At 42.3% G+C, this 19,744-nt stretch overlaps 1 protein-coding gene across 3 annotated transcripts in view; it reads left to right on the forward strand.

Moving 5' to 3' along the window:
* Positions 1 to 19,344, forward strand: part of LOC5576313 (monocarboxylate transporter 12) — a 452,410-nt gene extending 433,066 nt beyond the window's left edge. For all 3 annotated transcript variants that reach the window (XM_021846919.1, XM_021846908.1, XM_021846897.1), the window contains 5 exons: positions 11,572 to 11,745; positions 12,327 to 12,729; positions 12,794 to 13,339; positions 18,234 to 18,528; positions 18,591 to 19,344. In XM_021846919.1, the coding sequence (XP_021702611.1) occupies positions 11,572 to 11,745; positions 12,327 to 12,729; positions 12,794 to 13,339; positions 18,234 to 18,528; positions 18,591 to 19,013 (1,841 nt within the window). In that variant the 3' untranslated portion in view covers positions 19,014 to 19,344. The remainder of the gene's footprint in view (positions 1 to 11,571; positions 11,746 to 12,326; positions 12,730 to 12,793; positions 13,340 to 18,233; positions 18,529 to 18,590) is intronic.
* The last annotated feature ends 400 nt before the right edge of the window (positions 19,345 to 19,744 follow it).

Consider the following 19,744-nt stretch of genomic DNA (forward strand, 5'->3'; position numbering starts at 1 on the left):
AATTTACACGTTTCTTTCGAACTGTGTACGCGAAATTTCTGGAAAATATCCCATAAAATCTTAGAGAGTATTCTTTGATTTCTTTATGAATTTCCTGAAAAGTTAAATGAAAGAATTTAGCCATCCTATCCTATCTCAGAACCGTCCTATCTTGTCTATGTAAAACATTTCTAATTTTGTAAGAAATTGCTATGACTTTCAGATCCTATTTCAGGCAAAAGCTCCTAAATTCTTACCAGTTCTTCCGGACAAAAATTTTAAAATTCTACCTGAAAACAAATTGTTGTGTAGGAGAATTTGTTTAAACAAAAATGTTATTCATCAAAATTTTCAACGAAAAACATTGTTTGAAACATCTAGTACATTCAGTAGATTTGTTTCTAGCCATATTAACTGTAAATTTCTTCGGATTTTTAGAAGCATCTTTCAGATAACATTTAAAAGTTCTTAGATAATTTTCATAAAAAAAGAATATACAGTCATCTCTCCCTTACTCGATATTGAAGGGACCATCGAGTAAGGGAGGTATCGAGTTACAGAGCACGAATGCAGTGCAACTGCGTTCCAGGGGACCATCGAGTTAGCCATGAAAACACACTTTTACTATGATTCTCTAACTCGATATCGAGATACGGAATATCGAGTAAGGGAGAGTTAACTGTACATATTTTCTAACACAAGTTTAGTCAGTAATTTAATGTGTTCTAAAGTTAAGATAGTATTTCAATTATTTATGATATTTTTGATGATTTTCATAAACATTCTTGTAGCTCAAAATAAAAAAAATAAGTTTTAATTATATATTTCGATAAGCTTTGACTAAGGGGCGCTGAAATGGTTCGCCAAGGGCGCCATGAGGCCACGTTACGGCTCTGCTTACAGTATGTCAGTATGGTAAATTCGTGCCTATACTTTCTGGGACACCCTATATTAAACAACTTTGTCGAAAATGCCATCTTTATGAGTCAAGTCCCCTCTAGGTTTGAGTTAAAGTTACGCTAATGCACTTACCATGTAATCAGATAAATTTCTCTCCCTATATTCATGCTGATGACACTTAAAATAATGTCGCAATTTATATCAAGATCCACTCCACTGAATAATTGACCACAACACTGAGCCCCTAAAACACACTTATTGTTCTCGTGCATCCGTTGTGAACTAGACTATCGAAATGCATACATTTTGCCTTATGTAAGGTGTGAACGGTTATTGCAATACGAACGCTTTATGTATCGTTTTAAGCATCAACTCACATCAAGGCGTCGATAGGCGCGTAGTGTACGCACGTGCCTAACGGTCGCAAGGTCCTTGGTTCGATTCCAGGTTGCCGCGAAAACATATTTTTGTTTTGAAGTTTTGGTTTCATACGGCAAAGCTATGAATTTCAACTCGATTTATTGTGGCGAATTTTCGTAAGTGGTTCCTATGTATTTCGATAGTCCATTTGCCTGAGTGCACATCATGACGAATTTGATATGAAATCCAAAAATCTTCGATACACAGCTAAAAATATGTTGTAAATTTCAGTTTATTTTCATGCACATATTTGGAGCATCAAAATAAACTGAAATTTAAACGACATATCGCTTATTTTTCAATCGAATACACATTAAATTCACACGATCATGTAACATTCAAGCATCTTTAGTTGAAAATGAAACGTGATGCTGTAACAATAGATGAATTTGGTTTACTTCTACTATCTTCTTCTGTTTACGCTTCATTGAAATTTAAATATTTTTATCTGTGTAGGTAAACATTAAGGAAATCTAGGGTAATATGCACCCTTGAGGCAAAACGACCAACGGTGCTCTTTTAGGTTATTTTCAAAGTAATTTTGAACAATTTTCCAGGCTTATAGTAAGGAACCTCAACATACTATTTGACAAGAAAAAATCCGCGGAAAATGTCTCAATTTTTTCAAAATATTCATAGAAACCTCAAAAAGTCGTTTTGCCTCAGGGGTGCATATTACCCCAAATGCTCCTAATTACTATTGCGATCCGTTTCTTGTCCACTGCACTTGCGGCCAGAGTTGGGAAAAATGTTGAAATTCACTCTTCAGTAGCCAAGCAAAGCAAATCACAGTCAGCGAAGCCAGTGAAACTCACGCCCATCGCTGCTGTAGGCAAAAAGCCTTGAAAATAGCAAAACATCCGTTGCTAAGGCAGTGATGCGCGTTTTGAACTGAACGCGAGCCAAAAATGAACTGAACGCGTTCTAATTTTGCACGAGAGCGTAGTGAACTTTGAACTTTCGTGCAGAATTCTGACACGTTCACCACAAAATCCACTCTGATGCTCAAAATACAAAAAAAAAACTACTTGTGCAGACTATGTTGAACTCATTTATTTTCAATTTAGAAAACTAGTAATGTTTTTCTTCCCTTATGTTTAATGTTCGCATTGAAATATATAACGTATTTGCCATAGCAACACTTTTCATTCCGCCTTCAAGTTTCAGCTCTTTTGGCTTCAAATTTATGAACTGATCAATATTCAAACCTACTTGAACCCTCGTTCAAAAGTTTGAACTGGAACGCAACATGAACGCGTTCAAATACAACACTGTGCTAAGGGCAATCCAAAATTACTGTACAAAAATGTTCTATTTCCCGCTGCATTTCCCACATTTAAAGCCTTCAATGACACTAATGTTTTAGGAAATTCATGCACTAAACATAGGCTATTTGATGAGATTCACGTTTTTGAACTACTGTACTGGGAAGTGTTGGATCTGACTCTATGTAGTACTAACATATCGGAAAATGTTAAGAATTGGCATGTATCTAATGAAACATCTCTGTCTGATCACAGACATATTTTATTTCAGTATCAAACAAATGAAATATTTACAAATGCATTTCGAAATCCCCGGAAGACAAACTGGGATTTATATTACCAAAATATTCTAAATGAATTTCACATTTTTGATGAAAAATTCAACTCCATAACAGAGCTGGAAAAAGCTTCTGTACAAGTATCAAATTTAATGCAGCATGCTTTTCAAGCAAGCTGTCCAATTACTGTACGTTCTAGTAGAGATGTGACGTGGTGGAATGACAACTTGGAAGCATTAAGGAAAAAACTAGAAAGCTATTCAATAGAGCAAAAAGAACCATGAAGTGGGAAAATTACAAAATTTCTCTAACAGAATATAATAAAGAGATAAGAAGATCAAAACGAATGGACTGAAAGCATTGAGAACACTCCTATTGTCGCAAGACTACAAAAAGTCCTCTCAAAAGATCATGTTAATGGCTTAGGAACGGTTAGAAAAAGTAACGACTGCTTTACTTCTAATGGACTTGAAACTTTAAAAGTAATGATGCAGACGCACTTTCCTTGTTCTACAGTTATGAATTACGATGAAAATGCTACAGAAGACAATACTAGTAACGAATTATCTAGGATGACTTTTCTGGGCGAAATTCATGATGGTAAGGATAACTTAGACTTACGACCAATCTGAAATATGGCTGCTCAAAAAGCTGATGAAATTTTTACAAAAAAACAAAGTAGAAAGGGCCATTAACTCATTCGATCCATTCAAATCTCCTGGCAATCATGGAATATATCCTGCATTTTTACAAAAAAGCAATGGAGTACTGACTTCCGCTCTTTCTAATATGTTTAAAGCAAGTCTAGTTTTCGGTTATATTCCAAAGTCATGGCGTCAAGTGCGTGTTGTGTTTATTCCGAAGGCTAACAAAAAAGATAAAACTTCTCCAAAATCGTTCAGACCCATAAGTCTATCATAAATAATGCTGAAAATTATGGAAAAGCTTATTGATCACTACATTAAAACAGCTTACTTAAAACAAAATCCTATAAGCATTCATCAGTTTGCTTATCAATCTGGAAAATCTACTACAACTGCGTTACCCGCACTTGTTTCAAAAATAGAAAAAACATTTGAAGCAAAGGAAGTTTTGCTTGCAACTTTTCTTGATATAGAAGGAGCTTTTGATAATGCATAACAGAAATCCATGGCGAGGGCAATGTTAAAACATGGTTTTGACATATGCATCGTAAAATGGATTAGTGAAATGTTATCAAAACGGGAAATGACAGCCGCCCTCGGTAAGGTATCTATATCCGTAAAAGCTGTAAAGGGGTGTCCACAAGGAGGCGTATTATCGCCTCTTTTGTGGTTGTTAGTGGTAGATGAACTACTGACAAACCTAGAATCACAAGGGTTCGAAATAATAGGATTTGCTGATGATATTGTTATAATAGTCCGAGGTAGACTACACGATTCAATGGTGTATTACAGAAGGATTAGACATAAATCCTCAAAAAACGCATATTATTCACATTTACCAAAAGAAGAAAATTGGTAATTTCTGGACTTCATATGAAAGGAACTTTAATGGCTCTTTCTACAGAAGTTAAGTAACTAGGAATTATTTTAGATTGTAAATTAAACTGGAATTCACACCTGAAACAAATCATAGATAAAGCAACAAATGCGCTATGGTTAAGTAAACGTACTTTTGGTAATAAATGGGGTCTGAGGCCGATCATGATGCACTGGATATATACGACCATCATTAGACCCAGAATAACACATGCTTCTTTAGTGTGGTGGACCAAAACTAAGGAAAAATGCGCAGCGCCCCCACAAAAGCTTTAGATGCGATTCTAAATCTTCTTCCACTACACCAGTTCATTCAATTAGAAGCCGAAAAAAGTGCTCTTCGATTTCAACAATGGAAACCTCTTCTTAGTGGTGACATCAAAGGACATTTAAGCATCTTAAATGATATCAAAATTAGATAGACTCAAACTCAAATCTCAATCAATACGCTCTCCCGTGAGAGAAAACTCATTAGAAATCTGATTCGCAAATCTCACGCTTGAGATTTTGATGCAAAATCACTCAATCAACTCAAACCGTATAAAATTATTCAGTCGCAAAACCCGTCAAAAACTCGTGAAACCCGAATGTTGTTGTTTACGCTAGAAAGGATTACTATAATTTTACCAGACTAACAAGAAATTATTGCCATGTGGGAGTAAACTGTGGAAATACGAGACAATGAGACAAAAAGGTGAGCCAGCTCATGCATGATTTTTTGACTGCTGAGTTGCGTGATTAACAACTCACGCATGAAAAATCTCTAGCGTGAGTTATGAGAAATTGAGTTTTTCACAACACTGTTGACTTTCTCTAATCTCTTTTTTAAATAATCACTCAAAAATTTCCATATTGCGAGAAATGAGTGAAAAACGTTTTTGAATTCGTTCAACCACCCCCTGATAGAAATCCTGGCTACCCCTTGTTCTATATATCTTTGAATGCAAACCCAAAATGCGTATCCCAGCGTAAATAGCAAATGAAATTAGACATGACTCGAAATGGCTCTGTGAAACAAAGTTCTGCCGGGGAAGGTTTATCAAAGCATGGGTGTATCATATTATCACAACAAATTAACATCAATAGCTATTTTCGAGTCCATTTGTTCAGCGGGATACCCTTCCAAGCCATTTCAAATTCAGAGGGGTAGGTGAATCCATTAAAAGTTATGCTGTTAATGTTTATCACTGTGTTTACTAGCTTCAATATTGTACGATATGGCCGACGAGACTCCGATACACGAGCAAAGTTACGGTTGTCAGTAGCAATTGAAATGGTTGACTGACTGCTACTAATGCACAGTCGTATGAGGAAAAAGCTTTTACAAACGGTTCATGGCAAAAAGTATGCCATACAGATAACTATATAGTAAATGACTAACAGCCATCCTTTGCGTAAAGTTTATATATTTTTGCTACTTAGACAGCATAACACAGATTATCAACTTCAAACAAACATCAAGTTTTGAGGTTTTTTTTTAATTTGTTTGTTTGCTTGATTTACCATAACGATTGGCCAGCCCGCCGGTGCTGAATACGAACAGCGAGGTTCCCCAAATTTGTTGAACAAAATGTGAAACAGACTAGATTAAACAATTGGTCCGTACTACCAACCGTAGTATTGTAACATACTATGTAATATACTTGGCCCAAATTATCCCAATCGCTACTGCAGAGGAACGCCCGATCCGATGAGGGAAAAGAATGAGAAGAAGCATAGAATTTTTATGGTTGGCACTCTGGTGCTGCCTCTCCACCACTAGGATGCAGCAGCGTTAGATTTTCAGCATGGTTTCGAGAACTGAATTGCAGGTCGTTTTAATGAATCACGCCAGAGCGCAGTCATTCGGGGTGAGCGAATTTGTAATAAGGGTAATTTCCGGATTAGTATAATGGTAATGATTGGGATATATTGGTCGGAATGAAATTGAATCCATTGAATAAAGTCAACGGGGTTAAAAGCATGACCGGAAAACGCATTTCTGGGATTTTTTGTTTTCAGAAGAATATAAATATGTTATGTGATTGATAACACCGATGTAAGGGACCAGTACTTTCAACTTGGATGATATAAAAATATGATTTACTTCCACATTTATATAAACGTGTTGGTCTGAATTTAAAGCTGTTTGGATTTCATACCATGTGCTTTGGGGTAGTCGAGTGCAGTTCGCCTCCAAGCGCCGGGGTCTTTCAAGGGGCTCCGCAGCTTTATAATTGAAGCGCCTATCTAGCGAATAGAGAGTCGTGGGTTCGATCTCCACCGGAGTACGTGGTTTCTCTTCGTAATTTCTGCACATTTGACATCATTATTTAAATCATATATATTTTCATTAAATGTTTACATGTTAATTGGTTTCATATGTTAAGAGATTGACCGAGAGGTCCTTCAGCTTTGAGCTGCAATTTGTTTTTAAAAGTATTCAGGTTATTGTGGTTTTACCCTAGTTATTTGTTTAACCTTATGGGCTCTGGTAGTTTTTAAAAAGTACAATTTTTTATTCTAACTTCTATTTACAAGACTACTAAAAATTTGATGAACGAGGTCCCGGATGACCTGCTGGCCAGATTGTTGGCAACGAGCGCTGTATATCTATCGATCGAGTCACCAAAGCGCTCATCGATTGTTTTTATCAGGTCCAGACGGTGGACCTCAGTTGTTCTCATTCTCGGAGGACTGTTGAGAATTATCCGAAAGAATTTATTCTGGGTCCTTTGGAGCTTCAGATGGTGGGGTTCGGCTCAGCTTTCCCAGATTGGAACACCATTTTCAATGACCGGAAGAATTATCTGTTTGTACACAGCAAGCTTGTTCTTCAGAGACAAGGTTGGCTTTCGGTTGATTAGTGGGTAAAGTGCTTTAAGCAAGATATTGCATTTGGTGACTAATTTGTCAACCGGTTGCCTGAAGAGAAGCTTGCTGTCTAACGTTAAACTAAGGTAGTCGGCCACATCAGACCATTCCACCGTTAATCCACCGAGAGTGATTTTACAATCCTCAGCCGGAACAAGTTGGGATTGGGAATAGGGGAAGAGAATTACCTGGGTCTTCGCCGCGTTGATACAGATCTTCCAGCTGTTCAAGTAATCTGACAAGACATTCGGGCCTCTCTGGAGTAGAGATGTTAACGCTCTCGTGTATCTACCGCTGTAGACGACTGAGGTGTCGTCAGCGAACAGCGATAGAGAGCCGCCTTCAAGGAGTTGAGGCATGTCCGAAGTGAACAGGTTGTATAGTAGGGGACCTAAAATACTTTCCTGTGGAACACCTGCGGGGATGTTGATTATTATTATTATTGTCTTTATTAACGAGGCTTTCAGCCCTTGGCTGGTTCACCTCGAACAGGGGATTTTGAGTGGGTCTGAGTTGACTCCATTGAGGGAAACCCTGAATGTCCTGTCAGAAAGATAGTTTTTGATGATTTTCACCAAGTAGGTAGAAAGATTGTATCGGTACAGCTTGTACACCAGGCCATTGTGGGACTTGTTCCGCCTGAAGATGTTGGTTACTCGAGTCAATTGGTGCACGGTTAAACAACTGCCGTCTGTTGTTCGCTTTTTCGAAAAGCTATGATAACCCTGAAAGAAGGTTGATGGGGCGATAGCTTTTGGAGGAAGAAGGATTCTTCCCAGGTTTGCTGTCCATTTATTACGTAAAACCGATTTGCTGACGGTTTTTAGGAGGTCCCCCATAATAAGATTTTTTGTATGAAAATTAAAAATATTTTGTATGGCGCGTAAGAAATCTCAAACCTCCCCCTCTCTCCATAAACCCTTACGTAATTAATGGACGACCCCTTTCATGATGGGGATGACTTTTGCAGTCTTCCACGACGAGGGGAAGTAGCTGATTGAAAATCAGTGCCAGATGTTCATAGAACTGGAGAACTCAATTGCTTGAGCTCCAAGTTCAGAATGTTGTCGAAATCTGAGGCCTTCATGTTTTTTGATGTTTAGGCATAGGCCAGCCATTCGTCAGCAGTGGTCTCCATCTCCTTCGAGAAGTCTTTGGAAGATCGGTGTAGGTTAGCTGCATGTTCAGAGCCAGCAGCTTCATGTGGGCTAGGAATGTTTTGCCATAGATTGTGTGAGCTGACGAAATGCCGACCTATCAGGCGATCCTTAGAATCAGCGTTGTATAGTGGGATAAACGGTGTAATTGGCCTTGGTTTGCTTTTCAAAATTTTGGTCATCTTCCAGAATGGTCTCGCACAACCTGGGAGAGAGCGAATTTTGTTAGAAAAGTCTTCGTTTCTAAGGTTCACCATTCTGGCCTTGATAATTTTTGATATGCGATTAACTTCGCTTTTTAACTTAGGCATACCAGTGCGTTGGTACTGCCAACGTTTGGTGTTTCGCAAACGAATGAGTTCTTTGGTAACTCAATCGATAGAAAGGGTGTTGCTCACCTGACCAGATGTTGGTACATGCTGCTCTCGGGCCACGGAATTGGCCTCTTCGATACTGTGCAGCTGCCGATCGATGTCTTCAATGGACGCCAGGGGAGCCTCGTATCCGATATTGGCGTAGACACACCGCTTGAACCGACCCAAGTCGACACGGTGGTAGTTGCGTCGGGTGACTCGATGCCGGTTCATCAGTGAACCAACTTCCGCCACCACCGGGTAGTGGTCCGAGCTGAGGTCCTGATGAACGACCGACTGGAAGATCTTGCCGTACATGTTGGTTAAGAAGACATCGATGGTAGAGTGGGCCCCGGACCGGCTTAGGTGGGTGGGCGCATTCGGGCTCAGGATACTGTAGTGGCTTTCCTTCATGTCCTATTGTAGGATGAGGCCAAATCTGTTCCGCCGGTTGTTTTCCCATGCCTCGTGCCTTGCGTTCAGGTCGCCAGACAGGATGAACTGCCCCTGCCGCCAAGTCAGGTTGATGAGGTCTTGTTTTAGGGCCACCGATGTTCCGTCGTTGATGGTAGTTTGTTTCGGGCAGTACGCCGCGATGATTTTGATTGGGCCGATGGAGGTTTCCACCAGAACACCAACGGCATCGATCAATTGCATCTGGAAGCTCGGCAACAAGGTGCAGTTTATGTTATTCAGCAAGGCAATCGCAACGTCTCCTCGTTCTGTCGCACCGGTCAAACCTTACGAGCCAGAAGTCGGGGATGAAGACGTTAACTTCCGGTTTGAGCTGCATCTCCGTAATTACGGCTACATCGATGCCTACCTGAGCTAGGAAGGCGGACAGTTCCCGGATGTTGCTCCTTAAGTCCTACGGGTCGCCGGTTGGGAAACTCCCTGGTTGGGCCAGCTGCGACTACCGCAAAGCGTCGCTAGACGGATGGCGGTTGACACACTTCGGCTTCGCGCTCTCGTCCATCGGGGTTGCGTGACCACCATCTGGAAGAGTTGCCGGATATTCGCAACATCCGCCATTGTAGCGGAGCCCTTTTAGAGATGCAGCAGGTACAGCTGATCTCGCCGAGTGCTTCCTGGTTCCCTCCTGATGGGGAACACTTTCTGGGGCTTCAGCTTGGTCAGCCTCAGCTCGTTGATGGTTTCTTCCGGGGCGTGTTCCGGCAAGTCGCGAAGGAGCACCTTGAAAGGCTTGCTGCCGGGAGCATCGTGGATTTAATACTCCCGACGCCTTTCCGATGGGTGCTGGCTCACCTCCTGGTAATCAGCGCTGGTGGTGCAGAGGATCTTCATGCCGGTACTACACAGCTTGGAGAGCGGGAAAATTTGCTTGGCGCAAGCTCGCTCCGAAGCACGGCAAAATCCTTTCCCACTGCAAAAATCGGCGGGATTTTTGCAGCGTGGGCTCGAGAGGGGTTCGGGTCTACTGGTAGCAGAAAACTTGTTTCTCGCCAGCAGTCTGGCATTCGGATCAGTTAGTTCGCTTCGTCCTTTCGTGACCGTTTAGAGCCACTGGGTTGCTGATTATCGATGGACGAGGAGCCATGTTGGTTGGAGATGGACATCGCCTTCTGCTGGAGGTTGCGACCCATTGCAGCAACTGCTATGGGTCGCTGATTGCTGGCTGTTGGTTGTTGCAACAACGTTAGATGAGTTGCAACACCGATGAGGTGGACAAGCGTGGGAGACAGATCGCAGCGACGCGGAATGGCTTGGCACTACAGTGCACAACGCGAAAACTGATAAACGATTTCAATCACGCAACTAACATTTCCGTTCAGATTGACTGTCGGACGCAGCGCAGAATGATGATCTGATGATGATGATGATGATCGCACATTTCGTGTAAATGTACACTTCAAAATCTTACAACAACAAAATGAAAATGAAAGACTAATCTCTTGTGTTATTGAAACCAGAGTGGTTTTAGATAAGAGTGGCGTCAATTGCGGCAAACTGTCATTTCCATACAAATCCGCGCTCCAATTGAGCGGAGACCTGTCAAAACTGGATCATGACGTCACTCTTGTTTACAGGCACTCTAATTGAAACAATATAAAAGACTTGAAACATTTCTGGGGAAAATTTCCAGAAATGATCCAATTGATTGAACGTGATGAAAAAATTGCGAATGAAAATCAACCGGCGCTCCAAGAGGAATTACTGGCGCAATTGTTGTAGTTTGAAGAATCATTTCGAGGCACCCTGTGTGGATTTTAAGGAATATTTTGAGTTTTTCCTAGGAAAAATTTTCGATGGTTTTCTAGAGAAAAAAATGTATTGTACTCTTATATATTCTGGCAATATATTGTAAGGAATTTTAGTTGATTATGGTCTTCTTACTGGTCAGCTACTTCTAATAGAAAATGTTTCAACTATTAACTGGACCCATTTTTTGTGCCCTCACTCAATATATGACAATGAGAAGGCGAACTCCCTTTTAAAGATGGGCTCATAGGAAGGTTATATATACGAAGGAAGTTTTTTTTTATTTAGTACGCCAAAGTGCTCTTCAAAATATTGCTCAGTGGTACAAATAGTTTATACTTTAAAAAAAATTATAACATTTTTCACTATTTTTCTCAACAAATGCACTAGATACATATGTTTCCCTATTTAATATACAAGCTGCACATGTTGATATTCATCCATTTCTCATCGTTTTCGAGATCAACAATGATAAGTCTATGAGGAAAGCTGAACGGGAAAGCTCGAATAATATGTGTTTTCCAGTTCCCCGATGCCCACCCAGACACAGCATTCTTTCGAAAACAACAATTGAAAGTATAATTCAGTTTTAAAAAGTTTTTCCTCTCATTCTCGGTTCATTGCAGGTTGGCTTGGAGCCCTCTCGACGGCGGTGGCCCTCTTCATCTCGCCCATCACGATAGCGGTGTGCAAACGGAAGTCCACTCGACTGACGGCGGTTATTGGAGGGCTGGTGACCGCTTTGGGGTGCCTCTTCACCTCGTTCGCCTCGCAGTTTCATCAACTTTTCTTTAGTTATGGTAAGTGGTTGGTTTTGGATACTGTTTGTCCGGTGAGTTATGATTTTGTGTATGTGGTTCCCAAATGGCAGCCAAAATAACGAGCTTTTAAAGAAAGGGAACACTCTGTTTTTTTTTTAAAAGAAGTCAAAAAAAATTAGACGCAAATCAAACTAGTAAAATGTAAATAAGCAATAAAAAATTAAAAAATAGCATTGAAAAAATTATACTTAGCAGTAAAAATATAAGTAAAAATATGCCATTCAAACAAAATAATAAAAATCCGATAAAAAACTAAAATTAAACACTTCAAAATATGAAAAAAATTGATGAAAAAATAAAAATAAGCACAAAACAATTGAAGTGTTATTTTTTATTTTTCTTTGGAAAATTTTCACTATTGTTCAGTATTGCTGGTTTTCAGTTTGTTTCTTCCATTTTTTTAAATGTTTAAATGCCATTTTGGAATATTTAATTGCTTGGAATTTTCAATTGGTAATTTTTACCCAATTGTTGTTTTTTTGAATTGTTCTCTGATTTGTCACTGATTATCCTTTTGCTATGATATGATAACAATTTTCCCGTTCTCCAACCGAAACTAGGTGCCGTTGTTGGGGTTGGAGTCGGTATGACACGGGACTGCTCAACGCTGATGGTGGCCCAGTATTTTAAAAGGCGACGGGAATTCGTGGAGATATTCATCGTATCCGGAAGTGGACTGGGAATCGCCGTTATGTCGACGTTCATCAAATCGGCAATCGACGCCATCGGGTGGCGTTTGGGACTGCAGGCTGTTACGGGGACTGTGTTCATAACGTTCATACTCGGAACGTGCTATCGAAGTGCATCCTTGTACCATCCTCAGAGGAGAGCAATCCTACATCTTAAGAACCAGAAGCGAAAAATTAAGGATAAGAATAAACACGACGATCGACCACCGTTTTTCGATTTCAGCACGCTGCGCAGCAAAACCGTAAGGATACTTCTGGTATCGACGGGAATAAGGTATGTAGAACTTGACAATATATGATTTGGATAATCTATTTTAATAACGTAACTTTTGTTTCAGTGCATTTGGAATCAATACGCCGATCTTTTACCTGGCTCACCAAGTGGAGCAGGACGGAATCAGCGACAAAGTGATGATACTCCAGGCGTACCTAGGGTTGGCCTGGACACTGGGCTGCGCAGCGTTTGGAATGCTAGTCGTTAGAAATAGTGTCGAATGTCGCATAGCGCGACAGTACTTGTGCCAAACCGCCACCTTCATGTGTGGGCTGTGTATCCTAGCTTTGACGGCGGTACATGGCAACTACCACGGATATGTGATGTTTGTGTGGATTTATGGCATTTTCTGCGGAGGATATCACTATTCTTTGAAAATGTACACCTACGAGAAGGTACGAGCGAGGAACTTTGCCCGAGCATGGGGTTTCGTGCAATTTTCTCAAGCGATACCCATTGCTCTGGGTGTACCTCTGTCTGGCTACATGAATGTCGGGGGATCAGGAAAGGCCGGCTACTACTTCAGCTCGGCATGTGCCCTGATCGGAAGCTTGATGATGTTCCTCATTGATCTGCACCGAAGAAACGTCTCTAGACATAAGCACACCCGGTAAGTTTATGTTTGTTTGATTTAATATAACTAAGTAATGCGGGTAAGGAGACATCTATTTTTACAAGGGAGAAATTTCAACTCAGACTCCTGAGAAAATAACTCAGGGAGTGTGGGGATGACGTCCCACCGACGACCCACTAAAACCAGCCCATGCATTGTATGTGATTAATTCTCACTGAATTGCTCAAGGGGTGTACAGAATGCACATACATTAGCCTTAGCCTCATAACATTTTCTCCCCGGAACTCCTCTTATGATATTTCTTCGGGGAGAGGCCGTTGCAAATAGCACTTGACACATGGGTTGAGAAAAGGTGAGTCGACAACCAGGAAGAAGTGTCCAACATTGCTCTAGTTGTCACAAGCCCCCACCTCACACTTTCTCGAGTCAAACGATGACTAAGACCGCCAGCTAAGGGTTGCGTGCTTTGCTGATAGTGCAACCTGGGTACTGTTGTCTTTCTGAATGCGCGGGTGCCAGATGGGAGCTTGGGATTACTGCCTTTTCCGAGCGAAACTCATCCATACAGCCGTATGGAATACCACCTTTAGCGCTTCCTCCGGGAGATGGCCAAGCGTCTGGTCCATCTGGTCAAATAGGACTATGAGGAGGGAGGCTGCTTCCGTCCTCATAAAAGCTTGGCAAGCCTTCATGTACGTTCGAAACTCGTCACCAACTTCGGTAAGCAGTAGGCTCAGATGTGACATTCCTTACTTACGCCGATCCGGCTCTGAACACAATCCCATGAAGGATTGCGTCAACCCTAGCATGGCCTTCATTTTCGCATAGACAACCATGGGAGTCGACTATATACAACGAGTGGAGTTAGCGGCTCGAAGGGGGGGGGGGCATCGAATGGAGCAAATAATCAATTTGGATGGAGAATCTAGTGGAGGAAACAAAGACGTGATAGTATTCGCAAGGAGCGGAAAGATGCATAGATCGGCAGTTATACAGACGGTCGCAGCCAACAGTAACAGATGCAGCACACCGAGCGAGCCCGGAAACCAGCGGGATGCAGGCTTCCTGAATCAAGTGTTCACACCAAAGTCTGCGAGTAGCACTGTTCAATACGACCGGCAGAATGAGAAGTCGGAGTTGTCGGAAGTAAAGAGGAAGGTCTATGAATTCGTCAAGACCAAAAACAATTACCACCTCAGGATCAAGCAGCTGGTCATGAGCATCAAGTCCTCCGTTAAAGCCGCAGAACGCAGACAAAAGGAACTGCGGATTAGAGCGGAAAAATCCGAAAAGGCATTGATCCCGGTGAATGCAACAGCCGTTTCACAGGCGACGCCTAGAAGCAATCCGACCACCCGCTCGGAAAAAAGAACGAGGGATACACCAGGAGAACAGGAAGATCCCAAAAACCAAGATAACGGCAGTGAATGGCGCACCATGAAAAGCCAGAAGGAGAAGAATGCATCACGCAAAAAGAGGGAGAGAAAGAAAAGGAACCGAAGAAGAGACGGTCACCTTGTGAGAGGTTCGAGAGGGCGATGCTCTTGTCATTGAGACAAGTGACAAAACAACCTACGCGGCGATTCTCAGGAGCGTGAGGGAGGATCCAGAGCTGAAGGAGCTGAGTGAAAACGTGGTGAAAACCAGGCGCACCCAGAAAGGAGATATGCTCTATCAACTCAAAAAAGATCTGTCGATCAAGAGTTTATCCTGCCGGGAGTTCGTCACGAAGTTGCTGGGCAACGAGGCAAGTGTGAGAGCCTTATTCCAGGATGCAGTGATCGAATGTAGAGAACTGGACGAGATCACAACAGAAGACGACGTGAGGGGTGCACTGTTGCCTCAATGCAACCTGGAAGAAGCATCGCAGTCCATCCGGCTGAGGAAAGCGTAAGGTGGTATGCAAATAGCGACGATCCGATTACCAGTCGCAGCAGCCAAAGTCGAGCCTGTTAAGGTCAAGGTGGGATGGACGGTCTGCCCGCTGAAACTGATACCTTTGGAGACAAATTTGGTGGAGAGATGCTTTAGATGCATGGATTTTGGTCATCCGGCAATAAACTGCAAAAGCCCATTGTAGGAAATGTGGTGAAAAAGGTCACGTAGGGACTGTCAGAAGTCACCTAGGAGCATGTTATGTAAAGCGGAGGACGGTAACGCCCATACGACGGGTGGCTTCAAATGCCCCAAATATCCGAAGGCAAAGGCGGGGCAGTAATGATGATGAAGATGACGCAGGTGATGTTGGATGTGTTAATCGACAAGCTGATCGATTGAAACCGATAATCATCGGAGGAGACTTTAATGCTAGGGCCGTTGAGTGGGGTAGCAGACTGACGAACTCAATAATATTATATTCGTACAAAATCGACCCTTCCAGAGCCCCTCCTGGCTACACCATTGGTCTATCACCCGAAAGGCTTTAAGGTTTTTCATATTTCGACATGTAGAATCTAACAAAAACAGTCCGGTTAAAAACCCCGTGTAACACCATCGTGACCTTCCCTTGTCACCCTTGTCAGCACCCTCCGTGCAGCTTGCTTGAGAGCCAGAAGACGCGTGCATAGAGCTAGATCGGAAGCCAGCATGGAAGAGCGTAAAGCGACCTACCGACTTGCCAGAGCCGTGTTCAAACGGGAGATAGCGACGAGGAAATCGAACTGCTACAAATAGTTGAGCCGGCAAATCCCTGGGGCAATGCCTATCGAGTTGTGATAGCGAAAATTGAGGGCCTAGTAACACCAGCTGAAATGTGCCCCGACAAACTAAAGTTGATAATGAACGATCTATTTCTTACGCATGCTCCCACCGCGTGGCCGCTCACACTGTACGCTGACGTAGATGACTAAAATGCCGGTATCTAAGTTTCTAACGCCGAGCTGATAACGGTTGCGAAAGGATTGAAGCTGAAGCTCCCGGACCAGATGGTATCCCTAATGTAGCGCTAAGGGCAGCAATCTCGGGGTTTCCCAATATACTTAGGACAGCGTTGCAGATGTGTCTAGCGGAAGGCTGCTTCCCAGACAGCTGGAAAGTGCAGAAGTTGGTGTTGCTGCCAAAACCGGAAAAATTGCCAGGAGATCCTACTTCATATATACCAATATGCTTGCTGGATACTCATGGTAAACCTCTAGAGAAAATCATCCTCGCCAGGCAGAAGATCTACACGGAAAGCAAGAACGGATTGTCGAAAAGGCAGTTCGGATTCCGTAAAAAAGACCCCGACGGTGCATGCTATTCGGGCAGTCGTTGCGTGCGCGGAGAAAGCGTCCAAGCAGAAGACGAGAAGAAATCAATAGTTGTTAAGAACGCGTTCAACAGTGCCAGTTGAGAGACTATCGCCGCCGCCCTACACAAAATGCGGGTCCCCAAATATCTGTGTAAAGTTCTGCAAAACTACTTTCAGAACCGGATACTGGTTTACGACACACACCAGGGACGGATGTCAACCAAAGTAACGGAGGGAGTTCCACAGTGTTGGACCAGATATAGATCCCTGTGGAACTCCCGCACGATTGAGTGTAAAATCCTGAACAATGCCGAATGGAGTCGAGATCGTCAGTTTTGCAGATGACGTCATTTTTGCTGGCGAGACTGCGGAGGTAAAGATGTTGACGGCGGAATCGTTAGACATCATTGAATCGTGGATGACTGCAGTTGGCTCATCACAAAACGGAGGTGGTGCTGGTCAGCAACTGCAAGACGGTTCAACAGTACGAAATCAACGTCGAAAAACACGCATTTTCATCGAAGCGTTCTCTAAAGCACCGTGGAGTAAAGCTTGACGACAGGCTAAACTTCAACAGACACGTAGACTATGGCTGCGAAAAGGCAGCGAAAGCAGCTAACACATTGAGATATGGAGTCCCGGTTTGGGTTGCAGCGTTAAGAGAAGCTGGCAGGTACTTTCCGGCACATGGCTATTTCGGTGGCAAGTGCCTACCGCACTATATCGTCGGAGGCAGTGTGCGTTATCGCCGGATTGATTGCCATCTGCATCACTCTGGCCGAGGACATACCAGCAAAGGAACACTAGGAATGTGAGGAATACCATCAGATTGGATACAATGGTCGAGTGGCAACAGAAGTGCAATAACTCTGAAAAAGGAAGGTGGACACACAGGCTCATTCCTAACGGCAGGCTCATTTCTGCGGCAGACAATCCCTTCAATAAAAAGTAATTCAATTCAGTCCTAACGTGTCGGTGTGGACGATCAGAAAACATGGAGAAGTTAATTTCTTCCTGAACCAGTTTTTGTCAGGCCATGGATGGCTCCAAAAATATCTGCACAGATTCGGACACGCAGAGACTCCACATTGTCCGGCCTGTCCAAATAGACACAGGAGCATGTTATATTCGACTGCCCTCGATTCAGGGATATACGAAGCAAGATGATGTCAGAAACCGCAAGCGTCCTAAATCCGGATAACATCGTGCAGATCATGTGCCAGCATGAAAGCACTTGGAATGTAGTGAACAGAGCGATAACGCAGATTATGTCGTCACTGCAAGGAAGATGACGTGAAGACCGGGCCGCGATCGAAGTGGGCTAGATTCTCCGTAGGGAACTAGATCGAGTAGAGCAGGCGTAGCGTGGTATCGGTAATAAGTCGTCTGGGCATCTGCCAACGGGGGGTGGGAAATTTCGCATAAAAACGTTTCCCATAAGGACGATTCGCATAAGGACGTTTGGCATAATGGACATTTGGCATAATTAGAATTATATGCCTTTCTTTATGCGAAACATCTATTATGCCATACGTCCGTCAGCCAAATGTCCCTATGCGAAATGTCTTTATGCGAAATCGGTCGACCAGAAGCCATTTCTTTGTCTTGTTAAGCGAGAGACATTATTCGGTTTTTAATTAACTTTCATTACTTCTTAGTGTACAAGTACTCCATGTCTAAAATTATCTCTTTATCCACCAGGGCCAATGGCACTCGACAGCTGTGCGTATCGGAAACGTGTCCCCAGCGACGGAAACTCTCATTTTCACAAGAACCAGACAATGAACCAGGCATCATCACTGGCAACACAGCAATGATGATAGGTCCGGAGCTGTTGATACCGCAGCTGAGCGACGGTATTGCCGAACCGGTTAACGGTCTAGACAAACCTGAACTGACCTGTATCTCCGAGGAAGGTATCGCCGACATGGACCTCCCGGATAACCTTTTGGATGATCTAGACTACGTAGGGGATTGTATTACATCGTGTAATAAGGTGGGTTTTGTGAATGCTTGATAAAAAGCAGACTGTTATCATTAATTTCTTACTTATTCTAGGTTGAAAACTACTTAATGCTAAGCGAATTTGAAAACAATCTAAGTGCCGAAGTTCCTATTCTGCTGGACAAGCGAGGCCGGAAGCTATCGCTGTCCAAAACTAAAGCTCTGCTCGCCAGTCAACTTAACTTCCAACACCATCCCGATTGTGCCATGGAACAGCAGGGCAACATTACACTTGGACCTATTTCGCCAATCATCGAACACGACGATTCCTCGGATAGGGATCAACAAAGCCATCACCATCATCATCAGAACCAACAATCCGACATGGGCGGCCATGGGAAAACGTCGGTCAAGAATGATAATCACAGTAACGGTGGAAAACACTGCCGACTAAGTCATAAATGGCGCCCAACACAGCAAACCGGTACGTTTCTTAGCAACCGAGTTATATCTGTGATCGACGAAGCATCCGTGTAGATAGCAAGGGTTTGAAGGAGGGTCGCATTTTTCATTAGGCATCATTTGTTAAATCGTTTATATTCGAATTTTGTTTTAATAGGGTTAAATTTATGTAATAAATTTTAACACGAATGAAATCTGGGACTGAATAGGTTTAAATCGTACCTGATGTGATTGAAATTAGGAAAAGGCAGTTTCTAACACATTTGAAGAGATTGGAAAAAATGTAACAATACGCTTAGCTGAATATAAAAGATGAAGAGGCGAAATGCACAAAAGTAGTATGCTATTCAAACCCTTGCTTATCTTTGCATGCACTGTAAAATAAAACCTAAGTCGATCAACTGAACGACCAACTACCTACCAAATTTGAACTATCACTGCCTAAACTATAATGAAACAGAAAGTCATTTATTGCATTTAATGGCAAACCTCAAACAAAACGATAACTATCCCCTTCTATTCTCTACTTCATATTAAATATAGTCAATGAATTTTATAAAGAATCAACATCAATGCTTTTGTAAATAATAAAAATATTTGAACAAAGTCCATAAATATGTGACATTGCAACCTTTTATGCCACAATCCTTGCTTGTAAAGCATTTGGCACAGTATGTTAACTGCGAAGCAAAAGGTGTATATTCATGTACATTTTTGAATAAGTAGCAAGTGAAACTCAACGATGACACAAAATATTTCAATTATACAAAAGAAATTGGAATTCTGTTGAATCAGGAGGATAATGG

Source organism: Aedes aegypti, chromosome 1 (assembly GCF_002204515.2).
Source record: "Aedes aegypti strain LVP_AGWG chromosome 1, AaegL5.0 Primary Assembly, whole genome shotgun sequence".
Lineage (NCBI taxonomy): Eukaryota > Metazoa > Arthropoda > Insecta > Diptera > Culicidae > Aedes > Aedes aegypti.